Source organism: Ascaphus truei, chromosome 4 (assembly GCF_040206685.1).
Source record: "Ascaphus truei isolate aAscTru1 chromosome 4, aAscTru1.hap1, whole genome shotgun sequence".
NCBI classification, from domain to species: Eukaryota; Metazoa; Chordata; class Amphibia; order Anura; family Ascaphidae; genus Ascaphus; species Ascaphus truei.
Window position 1 is genome coordinate 323,774,037 of NC_134486.1, and position 19,604 is coordinate 323,793,640.

General features: G+C 41.8%; 1 protein-coding gene across 5 annotated transcripts in view; it reads left to right on the forward strand.

The window, feature by feature from the left end:
- The window catches only part of FILIP1 (filamin A interacting protein 1), a 163,445-nt gene extending 155,475 nt beyond the window's left edge, over positions 1-7,970 (forward strand). For all 5 annotated transcript variants that reach the window (XM_075597994.1, XM_075597998.1, XM_075597996.1 and 2 more), the window contains one exon: positions 5,199-7,970. Coding sequence is in view for 1 of the 5 variants with exons in the window: in XM_075597998.1 (XP_075454113.1) it covers positions 5,199-5,239 (41 nt within the window). In the remaining 4 variants the exon portion in view is untranslated. The remainder of the gene's footprint in view (positions 1-5,198) is intronic.
- The last annotated feature ends 11,634 nt before the right edge of the window (positions 7,971-19,604 follow it).

Below are 19,604 nucleotides of genomic sequence, written 5' to 3' on the forward strand. Positions count from 1 at the left end.
CAAAATAGCTTCTCTTCAGCATGACAAACACAACAGTTCATAAAACATGTACTTTGCAAAACAGACCTTAAATCAAACTGTTCTCTCTCCAGAGTTTCAGGGTATTTCCCTGCTTCAGCCAGCATACAAAAAGACAGACCTTATAGCAGTAATCTACTTCAGTATTTCACTCCTGTCTCCTGACCAGCTAGGCTGCATGTGTACACATCCTGGGGTTTTTAACACACCTTGATTAGGCAGCTGGGATTCAACTAATTGCCATGAGCTTCCCAGCTGAAGTTAACCTCATCACTGCTGCACTGCAGACTAAACATATGTCTGCCAGGCATACAGCTGGTGGCTTTTATTTACCCTGTCACAGGGACCCTCACTACTGCTATAATGAATACAAAGTAATGGTGCTACAATCAGGGGTAAAGGGTACAAATAAAACACAAAGAAAAAGGACCCCAAATGGAGAGCACTCAATCACTGTATGATCACAGGTACAGATGACAGTTGTGGACAAGTATATGTGCAATGAATGTAAATTGTGAGTATTGGGATGAATAAATTAAAACACTTTATTAGGAGTATAACTCAAATAAAATAGAACGCTAAAGAGTCCAAGTGTAGATGAGACTCATAAGATGAGCCAAAACTATGACAGTCGAAATATTAAAAGAAGCCGACCGGATACAAAAAGTGGGTGGTACAAATAAGCCACCATCGTATAGTAGATCAGTGGCAATCACAGTGTGTTGCTGAACTGATAGTGCGGTTATGCAAGTCCTACCTAATAACCTCAAAGTGGGAGGTCCCCTGTAGAGGAATGAGCTCACTCGTGATCACCTAATGAAAGAACCGTCGGGTCTCTGATTGTTTATATTCATTGCTCATATACTTGTCCACAACGTGTCATCTGTACCTGTGATCATACAGTGATTGAGTACTCTCCATTTGGGGTCCTTTTTCTTTGTGTTTTATTATGCTAGAAGTACAGCATGTGATATCAATCCAGTTAGAATTTTTTTTGGGGGGGGTGTATTTTACAAACATTTAGTGGTTACTTGTACATTGTTTGAAGCGGCCGTTCAGGTCGTTTTCAGATGAAAACCCCCATTGACTTCCATGTCAATAAATTATCTAAAATTGGGAAAAATGTATTCCACTGGGAACATTTATCTTTAGAGTATGCATTTAATATGCCTTACTTTATAAAAGAAAATGTAATCTATTTCCTCCCCAAATCAGGGTGTGTTCAGTTCCTATCCATTTTAACTTTACTGTTGTGTTCTTTATCAAAGGTTTATGAACTCCAATAACAATCTTGATTCTATATGGCCACTTACAGCCCAATTCATTATATTCTGAAGCGGCTGATCACACAGATCGTCTGAAAAACCCTTACACAAGTCAATGGGCCGCTTGGACCTATATTGAATTACGCCCTTAATGTTCTTGAACCCTCTCTCGCTACCCGAAAGATAAACTGACTTGAAATATATTAAAATAAGTTGCCATGTTGTATAAGAAGAGTAAATGTGTGGCATTTAGTGACCTTTGTACAGTTTGCAGCGATGTGATATGATACTCCTGGTTCTTTTAGTCACTGTTTCCCATAGAAATGCAGGACTGTTATGAGCCAGAACGACCAGTTGTTAAAGTAGAAATCTCATGATGACTTGAAATCATGCTGACGATGGTATAGTTCCTGGGGAGTCATAGACAAATAATTTGTATTGCCATTACATTAATCCAACAAAACAGGAAAAATCATATACATGTTTTAATAAATCAGTTCAGTACTATTAGATAATACTGTCTGTGTTTTTTTTTTAACTCCTAATGCCTTTTTATGACTTTTTTAATGTACTGATCATCCTTTGGTTGCTAGAGCAACCATTTAGAAAGTCCTATCCACTTCCTCTTTTGAAACAGGCTCTCACACACCAGATCTGTTGCAGTGTTCCAAACAGCACACTTTGTATTACTCTAAAAGCGGTAACAATAATGTGTTGCACTTAGTAATATAATGTTACATGGCAGCTGCAGCATTTCACAGACTGCCGCACAAACTTAGAAGGCGGACATTTTATTAGGCACCCAATCAGGATTTCAACAGATTTATAAGAGGAGCAGCAAAGGATTGCCAGCTTAGGTAAGAATGTAGAATTATACATTATCACATACTTTACATATAAAAGAAAAAAACGGGGGGGACGTAGTATTGCTGCTTTAACATATATTGTTTAAAAAATGTTTCATAGTTTTCTACAATGGTTTTTACTTTTAAATAGATAATTGCACACAGAATGTAAAGTTGCTATCAATGTTTCTCCATCTCTAGGCCATTTTACCTTCCTCTTCTGAGATGTGCAACACCGCAGGGAAGTCTCTGGAAGTTGACTAGTTATTTTATTTACTCCTCCAAAAAAATACACCTTCACAAACCAAGGGGCGGCAAGAGTAATACATTAAAGACTGTTCAGTTCAAGGGAGCCTTCAGGAGAAACACATTGCATGACCCTCTAGTAGTGAATATTTACAATTACAAATAAAACACAAAAAAACAGTGAGACTTGCAAGGTTTCAAATGCTCTGTAAAATATAAATGCATGGAGAACTGCCATTTTGGTTCATTCAAATTGAACACAACCTACTGTACTGTATGAGAAATCTCCATTTCTCCATGACCAATACAGCTATCATACTAGAATGAGAGTTTCTTTAACTCCTTTCCAAACTTTCAGCCATCCCACGCAGGGACAAACAGCATATGCTGCATATTCCTTCATCTTAACAAACTTCTCATATTTAAATTGCCATTGAATATTGTTTTGTACATACTGCCATCTGCTGACATTTTTTAACAAATAGCATATCAACTGTGCTTTGCTTTTGCAACCTAAAAGTTGAGAGTTCACAATGTCACTGTGACAGGGTGAATGAACGTCACCAGCCATATACCTGGCAAACCTATGTTTAGGCTTGCAGTGCAGCAGCGACGAGGTTAAGTTTCAGTTGAGAAGGGCTGCTTAATTAGTCTGACCCCAGCTGCATAATCAAGGTGTTTTAAAACCCCCAGGCTGTACACACATGCAAGCTAGCTGGTCAGGAGACAGGACTGAAATACTGAAGAGATTACTGCAATAAGGTCTGTTTTTCAAAGTACATATGTGATGAACTGTCTGTGTCCTGCATGCTGAAGAGAAGCTGCCTTGTTTTCTATGCTGAAGAGAAGCTATTTTGTTTTTGTATGCTGAAGAGAAGCTATTTTGTTTTGTGTGCTGTATGTTTTTAAGGCTCAATAAAGAAGCCTTATCAAGAGAACCTGCGTGTGTGGTTGCATGTACCCTGCAACAGTCACACATTACAATTAATTTAATTTACATGATTTTGTATGCTCAGAAATCAGTGATGAAGTGTAGCTTTCTACTTGCCCCACTGGGATAGGCAATTTACTTCTGTTTTTTTTTTTTGCATGAGTCTGAGGGAAAACTCAAGAAGACTAACTTACATACTCGGATTTCTAAATCTATTTCTAGTTAGAAAGCTGCTTAGACGTTTATAGGTGTGTAAACAATTATCTTGCTGCAACTTCTTCACCCTTGTGATCCATGCCATGTGGACAATGGAAAAGCTCAACCTTCTCACTAGTGGTTGAAATACTTTGGAATGTCTTGTTTGAAAAATATACAGTACTGGTCCACTCACTACATACAGTATGAGCATTGTGGTTTATGTAGATAGGGAGATTAGCATGTGTACCAGAATCCACAATATGGACCAGCTGTTCTAGGCTTCCCTCTGCAAAAGCTTACCTTGAAGGGATTAATGTGGCTTCTCCTGTTCAGGAGCAAAAGTGTACTCATATTTGGTCTCAAATATTGCTTTGCGTATATATTATATAATGATGCAGAGTAGCTCCCTCAAAGAGATGTTAAAGATGTTCCATAATAGAATTCAAGAGAGGCAGGCACTTCAAAAGTAGTCAGTTTGCAATGTACAATTAGATTTATTCTGAGCGCTAAAGCCTAAAACTGAAAATAATAATAATAATCTGACTCCTAAAGTATATACTTGCAATGGCATGATTCATCAAGTGAAAAAGCTATTTTATTCCCTAGTCCCAGACATGGCTCCTTCTCAATTTCTGCTACTTGAAATTATGATGCGCTTGTTAATAACCTATAACTAGGGTTGCCAAGTAGCTTCTCCAAAAATACTGGACACAATGGTAGGTGTGACGTGCTTAAGACATGCACACATCTCTCAACTCTCCATGCTGTTTCCTCTTCTCCTTGGCCCCACCCAACGGCTTCTGACACCTACTGGTTGGCTGCATTACCCTTTAGCAGCCAATCAGGATGGAGGTAACTGCCCAGCCCCCTAGCAACAGGCCTACTATTTCCTTGCTCAGGGAAATCCCACGGTGCCACAAGTTGGTCAGCTTACTGTGTCCAGAGAGGTAATACCGGACACATACATGTCCAGAGAGGTAATACTGGACACATACATGTCCAGAGAGGTAATACCGGACACATACATGTCCAGAGAGGTAATACCGGACACATACATGTCCAGAGAGGTAATACCGGACACATACATGTCCAGAGAGGTAATACCGGACACATGTCCAGTATTACCTCAATTTTTTTACTGGACAGTGTCCAAATATAGGACAGTCCGGTTCAATACTGGACACTTTGCAACCCTACCTACAACACCAATATATGAGAGAAAATACTATAAGCTAATGATAAAATGGTTTCTTTATGAGTGTTTGGAAATAGGAGAGAATTAGGAGTGGCAGTGGGAAAGGGGTAACTTCAATATTCCGTTTGCTTTATTATTTAAGAAGGCGAGTGGCATGCTTATCATTCCTGTATACAACAATATCTGTAGTGTGATTATGAAGTTAAATTAAAACATTATGTTTTAAGTGCTCTACTGGCATTGTACTTGTTAACAAGTTTATGCCGCCCCAGGAATTGTGAAAGAGTAATACGTGATACCGTTCAATATCTGTAAATTCAAGAAAGTGGCCAAAACTAAGCTGTAGTGATTTAACCTCCACATGGTAAAGTCACACATGGAGAATGGGTCATTTTCTTAGAGGAAGATTTACTATTGACCTCCATGCTTGGATTGACCGGAGGGACAGTTTACAGCGATCCACTTAATCTATGTAAAACATCTTTTCTTTTTCCTTCTAGAGAGTATTGTTATACATCAGCTGCGCTTGAACACTAGATGACAAGGAAAGGGAACATGAATGAATGCACTTCTACTGAACTCAAGTTCTACGGATACTTTTTGAAATCCACATTGAGACAACCTCTTCACTGGTCTTTATGCTACTGACACATCAATGAAAGTATTTTCCTTGTTGGAAATATTCTTGCAGGTGTTTAATTACCTTTATTAACGCAGAAAGGGATTTGGGACTTACAGGATTTTGTTTTATTGAGACTGTCACTTTTTAGGAACCTTACTGTGCAAGCTTTTTAACTTATTTTACAATGTTCTAAGATAACATTTACCTTCAGACTGCTTCAAAAAGATTTTTTTGTCCAATGTTACATTTTATATTAAATTTGGGCTGTATACATGCTTACCCCTCCAAATATCTACGTGTATGGTTAAAAAACATATTGAAAGTTCCTGTGAAAGCTCTCTTCTGTTGAGGTGCGAGTTGCTCTATGCTAAATGCTGGTTCAGACGTAATGAATATAAGGAAGCTGAGATCAATAACAAAACGGTACCAACTTGAAAATAATTGACATAAAAGATTATTTTTGGGGGGGGGGGCGGGGTAAAAGTATGAATACGCTTAAAAATATTTTTCAGGACAAAATCGGACTACGTACTGCTTCACGATGATAAAATATAATGTGCCGAAGTTACCAGTCACTTGCTAAAAAATAAACTTTGATAGACATGGTTTTTGGTAAACGGAATTCATATTATGTGTGGTGTGTTTTGCTGTTCAGTTATTTTTTTTTCTTTTACACATACTGTAAAAGGCCATACAGAAGATGTGTTTATAGCTTTTAGAACAAGGAAACTAAGTTCCCTTTGTTGGTACCATTTGAAAAGTGAGTTTTAACAAACTGTTCTGGTGCACTTGTTATCACAGCTCTGCAGAGTTCATTTGATCTGCTATGTATGTGTTATGGTTGTATAGCATTGCCAGTTGGTTCTTTAAAGAGCCTGAATGCTAGAGATTTTGAAGGCAGACTTCAAGAAACCTTTATCTGGCAGAAACAGGACAAAAAAATGTCAATGTGAATTATTCTACATAAAACAGTTTTTAGAAACTTTTATTTAGGTTGCAAAAAAAATGTGACAGTCTTTAGCCATATAAAATGCTAGTATATAGGAGAATGTTCCTTGGCAGGGGTGTTAAATTAAGATGTAACTGTCAGTTGCTGCCAGAAATTATACCACTGTGCCATCTGCCTTCAGTCAAATACCCATTAAGAGGATTTATTCTCTTCTTTTTTGGGAATGAGTCAGAGGCGTCCGTGTTAAAGATGCCCAGTGACTGAAGCTTTACTACTCCCTTTCTAATTTCATTGGTATGTTTGGGCCTAAAATATAGTCAATTTTTTATTTTTTTTATAAATCAAGTAAAATAAAATGTGATTAGTAAATGCCCCTGCTGCATTGGTTCTGCTTTATGGACAACCCACAGCAACATGCTTAGGGTTTTCATTCATTCTTCTACTGTCAATTTAAAAGTCAAACCTGTGCTCATAACCTAATAAAAAAGTATGGTGTTTAGAAGCTTTATTTTATGTGAAAGATCAAAAGGGGAAAAAAGTGACAAGATAAATGGGTAAGTACAACAACTAAAAGGAAGACGACTGTTGGTTCAAAAGTATCTATTTTAATTTGTTTGATTTAAGGTGTGTTATACAGTTACAAGGAAGGTGTACGATAGTTTATTAGATTATCTCTAAGGCTTGTAATCATTACAGAAACTGTATTGACAGTACAGTTTTGTAAACCAGGAAAACAAACGCTGCACCTGTTCAGACATCATCTTTTTTAGTTGCACTGAAACCACGATGTCTCATTTATGATGCTTTCCTTCCTTCATTAGGAGTGTGATGCTTGAGTCCTAGAATTTAGAGCAGTGGTTTCCAACCTTTTTTTTGGTTAAGGAACCCTACGTGAAATTCTGCAGAACCCAATCCCTCTCTAATAGCGCTTCTGAGATCTGATGCATTGTAAGGAACCCCAACCCTCTAATAGCGCGTCTGAGATCTGATGCATTATAAGGAACCCCAACCCTTTCTAATAGCGTGTCTGAAATCAGATGCATTGTAAGGGACCTCAACCCTCTCTAATAGCGCATCGAGATCTGATGTACGGTATTGTAAGGAACCCCAACCCTCTCTAATAGCGCATCTGAGATCAGATGCATTGTAAATTCTTCTGTATTTAGTACAATTTTCAAGTGACCTGAAAATTCCAGGGAACCTTATAGGGATGCCCAGAGAACCCAAGGGTTTCTAGGAACCCTGGTTGAAAAACACTGGTTTAGAGTATATTGAGAACAGAGTAATTTCAAGATGCTTGCTATGCTCTCTTTGGTGTTTGGTTACGTTTTGTAAATAAATTAAATAATATGCTAAATTGCTAAACACAATGTAAAGGCTGAAACACCTGTCCTGTTGCCATTTAAGGGACAGCATGTACATTATCATCCAACAGTGGTACATTTGTTTTCTTCATTTGAAGTGTTTCTATTTTTTAACAGGTGCAGTATTTTTAAATACTTTTTCAAATTTACTTTATTTGCTGCAAAAGCAAAAGTTTGGTTTTGTGCTATGGTTTTTGCTTTTTAATACCTTCAGTTCTGGAAAAGTTTGCAAAGTGATGTGTAAGGGTTAAAAAAATTTTAAAGCATCACAGAGACCGGCTTTGTAAATCAAAAGCGATATTTGTTAAAACCATCAATAAATCTAACTGAACTTTTACCTTTGGTAGTGAGCATTCTTTTTGTTTCCACATAATTTACCATTGAAACAGCCTTTGCGAATATCCAGCTGTTGCAGAACTTACAATCTATCTCTGGTGTTTAGAATACAGGGAGATATAAAGTACACCGATGTAAAATATCCAAAATAAAAGCAGCATAGCTCTGAAATGTTTCTGGAGATACTCATAGGAGAACTCATGTCATGAGCCACTAGGTGTTAACCATGCAGTCCACAACATTATTAAGGAAACTAATCTGTACAGATCATAATTAAAAAGCAGTCTATGCTGCTGTAACTTAATTTTTTAAGTAATAATATGTGTGTATGTGTATGTGTATATGTGTATATGTGTATATGTATATATATAATATAATATAAAAAAAAATTTTTTCCTGCACCGGAGTCCCTCAGAGCTGATCTGGGGTCCTCTGTCCTACAGGAAACCCATGGCACTGAAGATATAAAGATTTTTGTCCACCAGGAAAGAATGCTGCAACATCATTGGTCACGTGACCCCACGACCATATTTGTAGTTTTTGTTTTGTGTCGCACACTGGCAAAAACACACTCAAATTATCTTGGTAGCTTGGTATCATTGGAAGATGGGGGATCCTGGATTAGCTCTGGGGGAACCTCTTGCTCAGGTATAATTCAAAATAAAGTTAAAAAACAAAACAAAAAGAGGACTGCTACTTTAATAAAACATGTTATTTACATGTAGCCATGTCTAGGATTGGTGTACATATATCTTTCTCATGTTGGCAGTAACCCTGGTAAGTGTGCAGGATTGCCAGCAACAATCAATGGAGGTTTGCCCTCACACCCTGGTGAGGTGTTATATGTCCCCAAAGGAAGTGACAACATGCAGTGTGTTCCCACTTAGGATACAGGGCATGTTTGTTCTCCGGGAGGGTGATATAAGACACAGCACTGCCTAAAGTTAGAAGTTCAGTTTCCTGTTGTTGTGCTGTTCAGTTCAGTGAGAGGCACGTGAAGGTCTGCAACAATGTTGCAGTGTCTCCTGCTAGCTGTGAGTCAGTGAGCATACGCAGCAGAGTTAGAGGAGCTGAGAGAGACAAAGCAGCTCAAGAGAGGAGCTTACAGCAGCCAGAGAAGCTGGGGAATCTCTTTAAGAGTAGAGGTGGAAAGCAGATCTATTAGGGTAAGGGACCTTCCTAATGGAGTGCTGCAAGGAGATGAGTGGCTGAGCTGCTAGCTGTGAGGGGCAGCTTGCCCATACCAACCATCAATAAAGATGCCCTGTTTGAATATACCTCCACTGTGTGAGTGTGGAGTTACTCAGCAGTGGATGGCACCACCAAGAAGGAGTTCCTCACCAGGACCATCTCCCTGCGGAAGCACAGATCCTGATGAGGTGGAGGCGCTGCACTGGATATAGGTAGGACTCGCACCCACTACCTCAGCTACCTGTCCTGATGACATCCCCTAATACCATCAAGCGGGAGACTCAGGAGTCCTGTTACTTGCAGGTGCACCACCATACACGATCACGTAATGGGGATTGGTTAGATTACCCGGGCCAATGTGAGATTGGGGGGGGGGGGGGGGAAACCCGTTACATACACTTCTAAAACTTAGAACATAAATTGTGTCTGGTTTTGGCATTTTTTAAATCCATTTTTTAAAGGGTGTTTTTCCCCCTCAATATTTTCATTCTGTTTTATGTTCAATACAGTATACGAGGTAAGTAAAAAAGAAGGGGGTACAAAAAAAGGGAGAACACATTTTAGAAGTTTTCCAAAGATGACAATGAAATTGTACTACAGCTTGTTTAATAACCTGTGCAAGAGAACAATTACAGAGGCAGAAGAGATAGGGGTTCAGTATGGTAGCCACAAATATGGCAGGAAGGTATAATGTCAGCACACTGACATCAAAGCCATAAACAAGATACTGATTGGGGAATTCTATATATGTCCACCTGGCCGGTTTCAGACAAATTACCCCTGGATCAACATCCTTCCCAAGTTTACTTCTTAGGTATATCCTTGTATACCTTTCCTTTCTAAAAAGATGTCCAACCTTTCTTTTGGAAGATATCTGTTGGATAATATACTGTATAGCATTCTTCTACGCAGCGCAGTACACAAACACGGCACAGGGGGTCTCTGCCGCACAGAGCTCAGATAGAAGTAGAACAAAAAGTTCAAAGACCAGTGCTGCACGGTGAGAAAGATTCAGGGAGAGAATTCTTCAAAAGCTCACAAAAATGAAGATTTTGATATTCATATAGCTAGACAGACAGAAAAATATATGAATAAATATAATGAAAATGTGAGTGTGATACAGTACAATCGTGTCTCCTACGATCGATTGTAGCAGCTGCAAATGTGCAAAGGGCAAAGAGTCCCCGGTGAGACCGGTTGGTAGAGTGAGAGGGGGAAAGACAGAACCACGCCACAGAACACCCCTGTTCAATGACCTGAGTGGCAAAGGTACTCCTCACTTCCTTCATGAAACCCTCTCCATGTAAAACCTCTTCATATAGTGAGATAGCAAACCATAAGCCACTATTTAATGTATCAGCCCCATAGGATAGAAGCAGTGTCTGCATGAGCAGTCCCCGCAATACTCACAGTTTCTTCCATCTGTACTACAGGAGCGTGGGTGGAAGGCCCAGGCATAGCGTCCATACCCCACTATAACTGCATCCTGACAATTCTTATCCACCAGGTCCTTCACATAGTCATCCCACGACATGGCGGCAGCAAGGGCTGTGCGGTGAGACCAGGGGACAGGAGGCTCTGGGGACTGGCTGCTCAGTGCTGTGAAACAGGGACAGCAGGGGACAAGCTGCGCTGTGAGAGCGAGGGACCGGCGGCTCGGTGCTGTGACACCGGGGGACAGGTGGCTCGGTGCTTTGAAACTGCGGGACCCCCCACATCTTTCCCTCCCCCTCTCCCTCAACCCCATTTCTCTTTCCCTCAACCCCCACTTCTATCTCCCTCAACCCCGACTTCTCTCTCCCTCAACCCCCACTTCTCTCTCCCTCAACACCACTTCTCTCTCCTCTCCCTCAACCCCACTTCTCTCGTCTCCACCTCCACCTCCAATGCCCTACAACACCCCAATCTCACACAATACAACCAAATCCCACACAATAATCCCCCCAATGCCACACCACACGATAATCCCCCCAATGCGACACCACACGATAATCCGCCAAATTCCACACAATAACAAGAGGCAGGCTGGGGCAGAGGGAGGAGGTGGAGGCCGCAGAGAGGCGGAGAAGTCATCGGCACAGGTGCCAGGGGGAGGATGACCGTCACGTGAGAGGATTTCTTTCTAATGACCACTTTATCTCAATGTGATAGCGGAGGAATTCACTGGACGGGGGAGCTCCGAACGGAGAGGGAAGGAGGCTGCAGCACCGCTGCGGGTGCAATATGGAGAGGGACAGCAGTACTTGTGGTAGGTCAGAACAGGGAGTTAGAGCAGTGGTTTTCAACCTTTTTTTTGGTTGGGAACCCCAGAATTCGATTTTGAAATTCTGGGGAACCCCAACCCTCACCCCCGTCTCTCGCCCGCCCGGTCATCCCCATCTCTCACCCGCCCCGGTTGCCCCCATCACTCGCCCACCCGGTCGCCTCGGTCTCTCGCCTGCCCCCCTCCTGTCGCCCCCGTCTTCTTCCCCCCTCCCATCGCCCCGTCTCAACCCCTTTCCACCTCCCCTGTCTCCCTTCCCCCTTCCGTCGCTCCATCTCTCTCCCCCCTAACTCTCCGCCTTACACTCACTCTCCCCCTCACACACACACACACACACACACACACACTCTTCCACTTACACACATACAAACACACACTCTCCCACATGCATACACACACACACAAACACTCCCACTTACACACATACACATACTCGCCCACTTACACACATACACATACTCGCCCACTTAACCACACATTCTCCCACTTACACACATACAAACACACACTCTCCCACATACATACACACACACACAAACACTCCCACTTACACACATACACATACTCGCCCACTTAACCACACATTCTCCCACTTACACACACATACATACACACTCCCACTTACACCCCCTAGCCCCCCAAAACACTCCCACACTCTCCCACTTACACACACTCCCACGAGAGCACGCACACCCAATACTCTCTCCCTCCTGTCAGCCGTGCCAACTGGAGCAGGCAGGGGGAGGAAGTATATCAGTGACCGGCGGCTGCCAGGTCACTGCTATGTGGGGATGCCGCCGCGGCTCTGGGCTTGGGACAGCATAGGAGAGTTGTCCTGGCTCTCCCCCCGTGGCGGCCGCAGAACCCCTGAGGGGTGCTCACAGAACCCTGGTTGAAAACCACTAAGTTAGAGTCTCGAGGCAGTCAGCCTCGCAATCCTCCACCCCCCCAGGAGAGGCCTTACCTCCCATACACAGCACTCCCCCCAGGATGCGCCGGCTGAACTCCACCCCGGATTTGCGCGAGAGGAAGACGCCCATGTGAAAAGCGGAGGAAGGATGTCGGGAGGGAGAAGGGAAGGAGGACGATGTCGTGATGTCAAGTAGCATCCCGTTGTCATGGCAATGTAGTGTCATTTGACACCGCGCGGCCATTTTGACGGGACCTGAAGGGGGAGACACAGCACAAGAATGCCGGGAGACGCTGCACAACGCTGATGTACCCGCCGCCGGTAAGAGACTCTACAACAGGCCAAATGCACTCGTCACAGTAGCTAGGTAGCACCCATGCAATAATTTCAAGCAGTTTTCTTTAAGCACGGTGCCAAGGAAGACTTTTTGCGGATTCCCATGTTACCTAGTCCTCTGTGGACAACTCTTCTTCCAGATCCGTCTCCCATTGCTGTAGAACCCGCTCCCCCTGTTTTCTCTTATACTCCCCCCATTCTCACACACCTCCTCGCTCTCTCACCACCCTCTTATACTCCCTCATCAGCCTTTGCTCCCCCCATGCCCCCACCTCCTGTGCCTCCTCACCCCATGTATTTCTCCTCCCCTCTCCACACTCAATAACCCCCCTCCCCAATATACATAGACACATACACATAATAATCCCCCCTCCCCGAAATACACACACAATAAGCCTGCTCCCCAAATACACACACAATAAGCCTCCTCACCAAATATATATATATAGATATATATATATATAGATATATATATATCTATATATATATGTATACACACACACACACACACACAATAAGCCCCCTTCCCCAAACACACATGCACAATAAGCCCCCTTCCCCAAACACACACGCACACACAATAAGCCCCGCTCCCCAAATACACACACACAATAGGCCCCCTCCCCAAATACACACAACACAATAAGCCACCCTCCCGAAATACACACACACACACAATAAGCCCCCCGCCCCAAACACACACACAATAAGCCCCCATCCCCAAACACACACACACTCACACACACATACAATAAACACACCTTGGGGGGCAAGGGGCCTGGGAGGGTGGTATAGGGGGCCTTGGGCATGTGGGCTTACCTGGGGCCCTTGGATGGGACTGCTGGAACAGCAAGGCCGGTGTACAGGAGAGCCCTGCAGACCCGCAGGGACTCTCCAAAGGACCTGGGGAAGGAAGGGATAGATGGGAGGTGCCAAGCAAACGGGAGAGCCCTTCAGTCCTGCAGGAGGGAGGCAAATGGGGGCGGAAGCCAGAAAGGGGAAGGGCCCGTCTTGCCTGCAGTAAGAGAACTGTAGGGTTGTCGGCAGGGAGACCGGGCCTCTTGTCAGGCTGGGCCTGGGACATTTGTCCCGGCAGTCCCCCCGTCGCCGGCTCTGCAGCTGACATGTGGGTTGAGGGCCCAGTAGAAACTTTAGTACTGGGCCCCGGGAAAGCTGTCTGTGGTCCTGGCTGTATATATTTATTTGAGTTTTATGTATGTGTATATAGAATATATAACAATATTACCTGTGAGCACATTCACATGTCTTATACAGGTCTGCAACCCTGCTTTTCACCATTATCACCTAACATACAGTGCTTCCACTGCAGCAAGGGATTTGGGAAAATGACATGCAAATGAGCACACAGTGCCACCTTTGCCTTAAATGCATTATTATATGGAACCCTTAAGCCAGTGCTCGCTGTTTTAAACACAGCCTGGGAACAGACAGCAGTTTCGACCTTTTGGGTCTCATCAATATGAGGTTGGTTGTACTGGCTTTGCAATTTAAGACTTGGGTAGGTTTTCACCACATTATTAAGTTATGGTGGGTGAAAAAGGTGACTGAAAACCCCTCCACTGCGTAGCATATAGCAAATAAATAAATATATAATATGTATATGTGTATATATATATATATATATATATATATATACAGTAGGAGCTCGGAACTCATGTAACTAATAGCAAACTTGCCTGGGTGTACTAAAGCAAATGGTATCGAAAATAATGAAAAGTGAGTCAGGCACTCTCGGGTACTATAAAAAAAAAAAAAGAAGAATTGTGTATATTCACATTCTAGTTCTATTTCAGGACCTTTCTCTTGAATTCCAGAACTCAAACTAAGTTGCGTCATTCAACACCCCTAACAAAACTCCCTCTAGTGGAGGAAAACAAATCATGCACTGGGTCAATTCATAAAATGACCAAGTAAATCATTTTCATATATGGGCCATCAAGGCAAAGATGTTCACTGGAGATAGGCAAATGTAAATAAATCTGGATTACAGGTTTTTTTTTTTTACTAAAATAAAAACAGAACTGTCTTATTTAGCCTGCAGAATCCACATTCAAAAAATGAATAAGCCTTTTTTTTTTTTAGCAACTAAGGGCTCTGTGCAGTAAGCGCCGAAAAAGTGCAATCGCCAAGTGTACCTTATCGGCATGATTCTGCCGATTTTCCCTCTCCGTATGCAATAAGTGCCGAATCCCTTCGGAATCAAGCCGAAAACATTTGCTCCCTCTCTGCCGATGATTTGCCGATCACACACAGGTGTATCGGCGTGCATGGCGGGGCGGTGTTAGGTTCCCCGATGAAACTTCTTGCTGAATCTGCCGAAGCAAGCATGTTTTGGATTGAGCGGCCCATTTAAGGGCAGCGTGTATTTTTATTCATTCTCTGTGTTGTTGGGAGAGAGAGAGAGAGAGAGAGAGACACACACACAGAGCTGGGCGATTTACATATTTCATATTGACTGAGAGAGTTGTTGTGTATTGTGAGAGGTTTGTCCTGTGTTGTTTTGTTAACATCTTTGTCTGGTTTTCACTTTGTAAGTGTTCAGTGCGATTGTCTTTAAATTTCTTTTCTGTTCTTTGTGAGTGCTAGAGAAGAGTGATGCTGGTGTGAGTGGTACTGGTAGTCGTGTGAGTATGCGTCTGAGTGAACATAGGATTCAGGGGAGTGCTGTTGCTGCGAGTGCGACTGGTGTTGCTGGGAGTGCGAGTGCTGCTGGTGGCTCTGTTGCTGGTGCGGCTGTGGTGTCTGTTGCTGGTGCTGATGGGGTGTCTGCTGCTGGTGCTGCTGGTGTGTCTGGTGGTGGGGTGGTTGGTGGTGGCCCGCTTTTGGAGTCTCTTCCATTGGAAGGAGAGTCCAGTCAGCAGCAGCCAAGCTCTGGGCCTGCACGTGTTGGGAGGAAACGTGTGGAGCGGCCACGTAATCCTCGGTTCAATGAAGAGGAAAACAGAGTTCTTGTCACAGGGATTTTGGAGCACTATGACTCTCTGTATGGCCATTTACTGGGTAAGTCTATCTTTGCATTGATTGTTCAAGGACATGTTATCCTAGGTCATGTGAGATGTCTTAATATCAAAATATTATTCTATAATATCTATCAATGAAAGTTAATTGTTACACACATATTCCTTCATGCTTTATAACGACCATAACAATCAGTCTAAAAAGTTTGACAAAGTTCATACAATATTCATGCAAGCTTCCTTACATTTGTATGTTTCCACGTAAATGCTCATGTGGTACACATATTCCACCTAAACCAGCATGTTTGGTATCTCTTGGAACAGGTAGCAGTTTAGGCAACTGATCGTTTTTCTAATAATAATTGACGTCATATATTTTGTATGTATTTCAAGGGCGGACAAGTTAAGCATCCAAAAATGAAATGTGGGAGCAAATAACATTGGCTGTGTCTGCGTGTGGGAATCATGTCAGGGACCAGACGAATTGTCGCAAGAGATTCGATGAAATCAGGGCAAACTTAAAGAAAAAAATCCAAGCACAACGGATGCATGCTTCTGGCACTGGAGGTGGGCCGGCAGCACAAGCTCTAATCTTAACTCCATTGGAGGAGCAGATGTGGGAAAAATTCTTCCTGTCGTCGTGGAGGGTTTGCCAGGGGACAGAGATATCGGAATTTATTCGGCTCCATTTCCACCAGGTGACAAATGTTACTGTACTAGGCGTGTCGTAGGTTATAGTTCTTATCTATATTTCCGCTGCTACTTATACTTTCTTCCCAATATAAGCACACCTACATATATATATCTGTATATATGTCTCTCTCTCTCGCTATATCTATCCTATCTATCTATCTATCTATCTATCTATCTATCTATCTATCTATCTATATATATTTATATCTAGTTGTCCTACAAAAAAAAAAAAAAAATATATGTGTGTGTGTGTGTGTGTGTGTGTGTGTGTGTGTGTGTGTGTGTGTGTTTGGAAACATGTATTGGCTCAGCTATCGTGGATGACATCATTATGAGTAAACATACACAACTTGACCTGCATGAAGGGATTATGTGTACTGATCTTCCAAATAACACACACTGCAACCTTCTACCTTACAAAGCATTCAACATCTTTGCCCTATACTTCAAAGCTGAATGTATGTGTGAATCTTTGTACAAACAATGGGTTAACATGCATAACCACAAAGCACATCCGCACTCATTGTTTGTCACAGTAATGTATAACGAAGTTATACTGTGTCTGTGCACACAAATGCCTAATTCACTTTTTCATGTATGTGTCGATACATATATACATATGTAATTTTTTTGTAATTTTTTGTAATTATTACTGTTCAACATCAACTGTATGTATACATGGATCAGCGTAGTTCAAAATGATTAGTTTAAAAGGCATTTATTATACAGTATATTTTACTACAGCTTGTATATTCTTGTCGTTCAGCTTCTTCCATTGATTTTATTTTCCCCTCCCGGTTCTCTTCACTTTACCCTCACTGTGTATTGGGTGTTCTTTATTCCACATTTTTGCAGGTCCGTATATTGTATATTTATGTAGTTCTACAGACAGTATGTTCCTTTATTTGATCGCACGTTGTGCCTTTAGCAGTACTGGTATACTAGGGGTTAACTAGCAACCTATGTATATTCATGCAGCATGTGACGCCGACAGGTTTATTATGGGTTATCCGACTGGGATTACAGCGGGTTCCATCTGTCATAGGATTCTACTGATATACGCATGCCAGTATCTGTTATTCTTAGGTGCTGTTTAGAAGTAAATTCATCACTGCTACAGCACATACACATTTGCAGTGGTGTATCTGTACACGTGCAGTACACATGACAACCACTGGTGTCTGCTGCCTTTAAAGAGTTGAGCACACATGTTGTTGCCTTGAAAACCGGGCCTGCTGATGCAGCATCAGTTTGTTTACATGCAATGACACTGACAGCTTGGGTTTGATCATGTGACTTGGATTCCCCAATAGGAGTACAGACATGGAGTTGGAGCATGATCTAATTAAATTGTATTATGCACAGCTGTTTTGTCGCCCGATGATGATGCTTTCTGATGATGTGGAGATGTTTATGTCACTTGGGTATTGGGGTATATAAGTCACTCACTGTCCTGTGTCTGTTGCACCACCCTGAGGAAGATCCCCCTGTGGGATCGAAACGTTGGAGTTATGTGCTGTATTTAATACATTTATTTTCATTCACCTGAGTGCTGTCTCCCTTTTTGCTGCTATGCGGTAATGTATACTTTTATTATTTATATGGGACATGCACCTATTCATTATTGAATTTCTATTGGAGTGCCAGTGATTTTTTATCACATATATATAAAAATTAGTGATAATCTATGTTTCACCTAGAAACAGGCCATTATTGCCTAATCAAGTCTTGCATGGAAGATTGTGCATTGAAAGGCGAACATTAATAATTTGCACAAACACATTTGGTTATGTTTTATTAAAGCTCTTTTTGCGCTTCATGTAGTATAATGAGAGCATAAATAGTAACATGTACCATATGGTATTTAATTGTGTTCATATGTAGCTCACTTCAGATTTTTATTTCGCTCATGTACCGGTGTGTGAAACCAGCTGCAATTAATATGTAATCACAGCATAGAGGTGAACAGAGGGGTGGGGTCGGGCACAGAGCCAGATCACAGGGTCATGGTAGGGTCAAGTCTTGTGGGACGGCTTACAGGTGGTAGAACCAAATAAAAGGTCAGGGTGATGTCACGTCTTGGGGGAGGGACTACAGTTGTTACACGCTGACAAGGTAAACAGAAGTTAATCACATTCATTAGAAATGGTAATTATCTGAATACTTTCAACCACCAGGCCACTATATATGAAACGTACGTTAGTCATTCGTTCTCATATCTTCTTTTTACCTTATAGATACACCACCTTATCACAACAGTACCATCTGTGAGCGACACACTGCATGTGTTGATGAGTGTCAGCCACATTGAGCGCTACACCTGCTTCTCTTAAATGTTCAGACAGATCACTAAAAACATTCATTCACATTTCCACAATTAGGTACTGAATCATAAGCAGAGTCAACTTTGCTGTCATGGTAGTGATGTACATTATTATTGTTAAATTACTACACAACATATGCAGTGTATGTACAACAGAACACTTAATTTTAAAAAGCATTCCTGCATGAACATTGTATGTTGTATGGTGTTTAAAATAAATGTGACAATTAGGTTCACATGTACATTTATGTTAAGATGGATAATGTACAGCTTGCCTGAAACATATCATTGTCATTTCGTTATGTGATGCTGATATTTAGCCATAAATACTCCCACTACACAAACTTCATGCTAATTATGTACACATGTCAATAACATTCTGATGTTATTCTTCTATATAGTTGCTCCTGCAGCTTCTGGGACACCTGACACTGAACATGTCTCATCACCTGTCTCATCAAGATCATCATCAAGCATGGAAGGGGAGTGTTTGAGGTGCAGCACATCTAATGTGTACATTTGAAGAATTGCATGTGCCATGCAAAATAAATGCCTTTCACATGTAATTAACTTCACATCAGTTATTGTCACAGAAGATGTAGTGTTTCCTGACAACATGTATTGTGTGTGTTGTAACCTATCAGCTAGGAGTTGTGAGGTTACAACAACCTTTCATTCATTCTTCTTTCAGACTGAGTCGAAACATCATTGTTACTTCAAGCATCATCTTTTAATTGGACACAATGAGAACAACTATCATTATATTGAAAAACAAGTGAAAGTTCCATGGCAGTTCATAATGTCTTTCTTTATTTGTAGAACCAGATGTTGCCGCTCAAGGACAAATTCCCTCAAGTGACCATGAAGCTGTTGCCACTCCTGGATTAACACAGCATTCAAGTCCTCCTGCGCGTGACACCTACTCAGCTATTGCAGCTTCT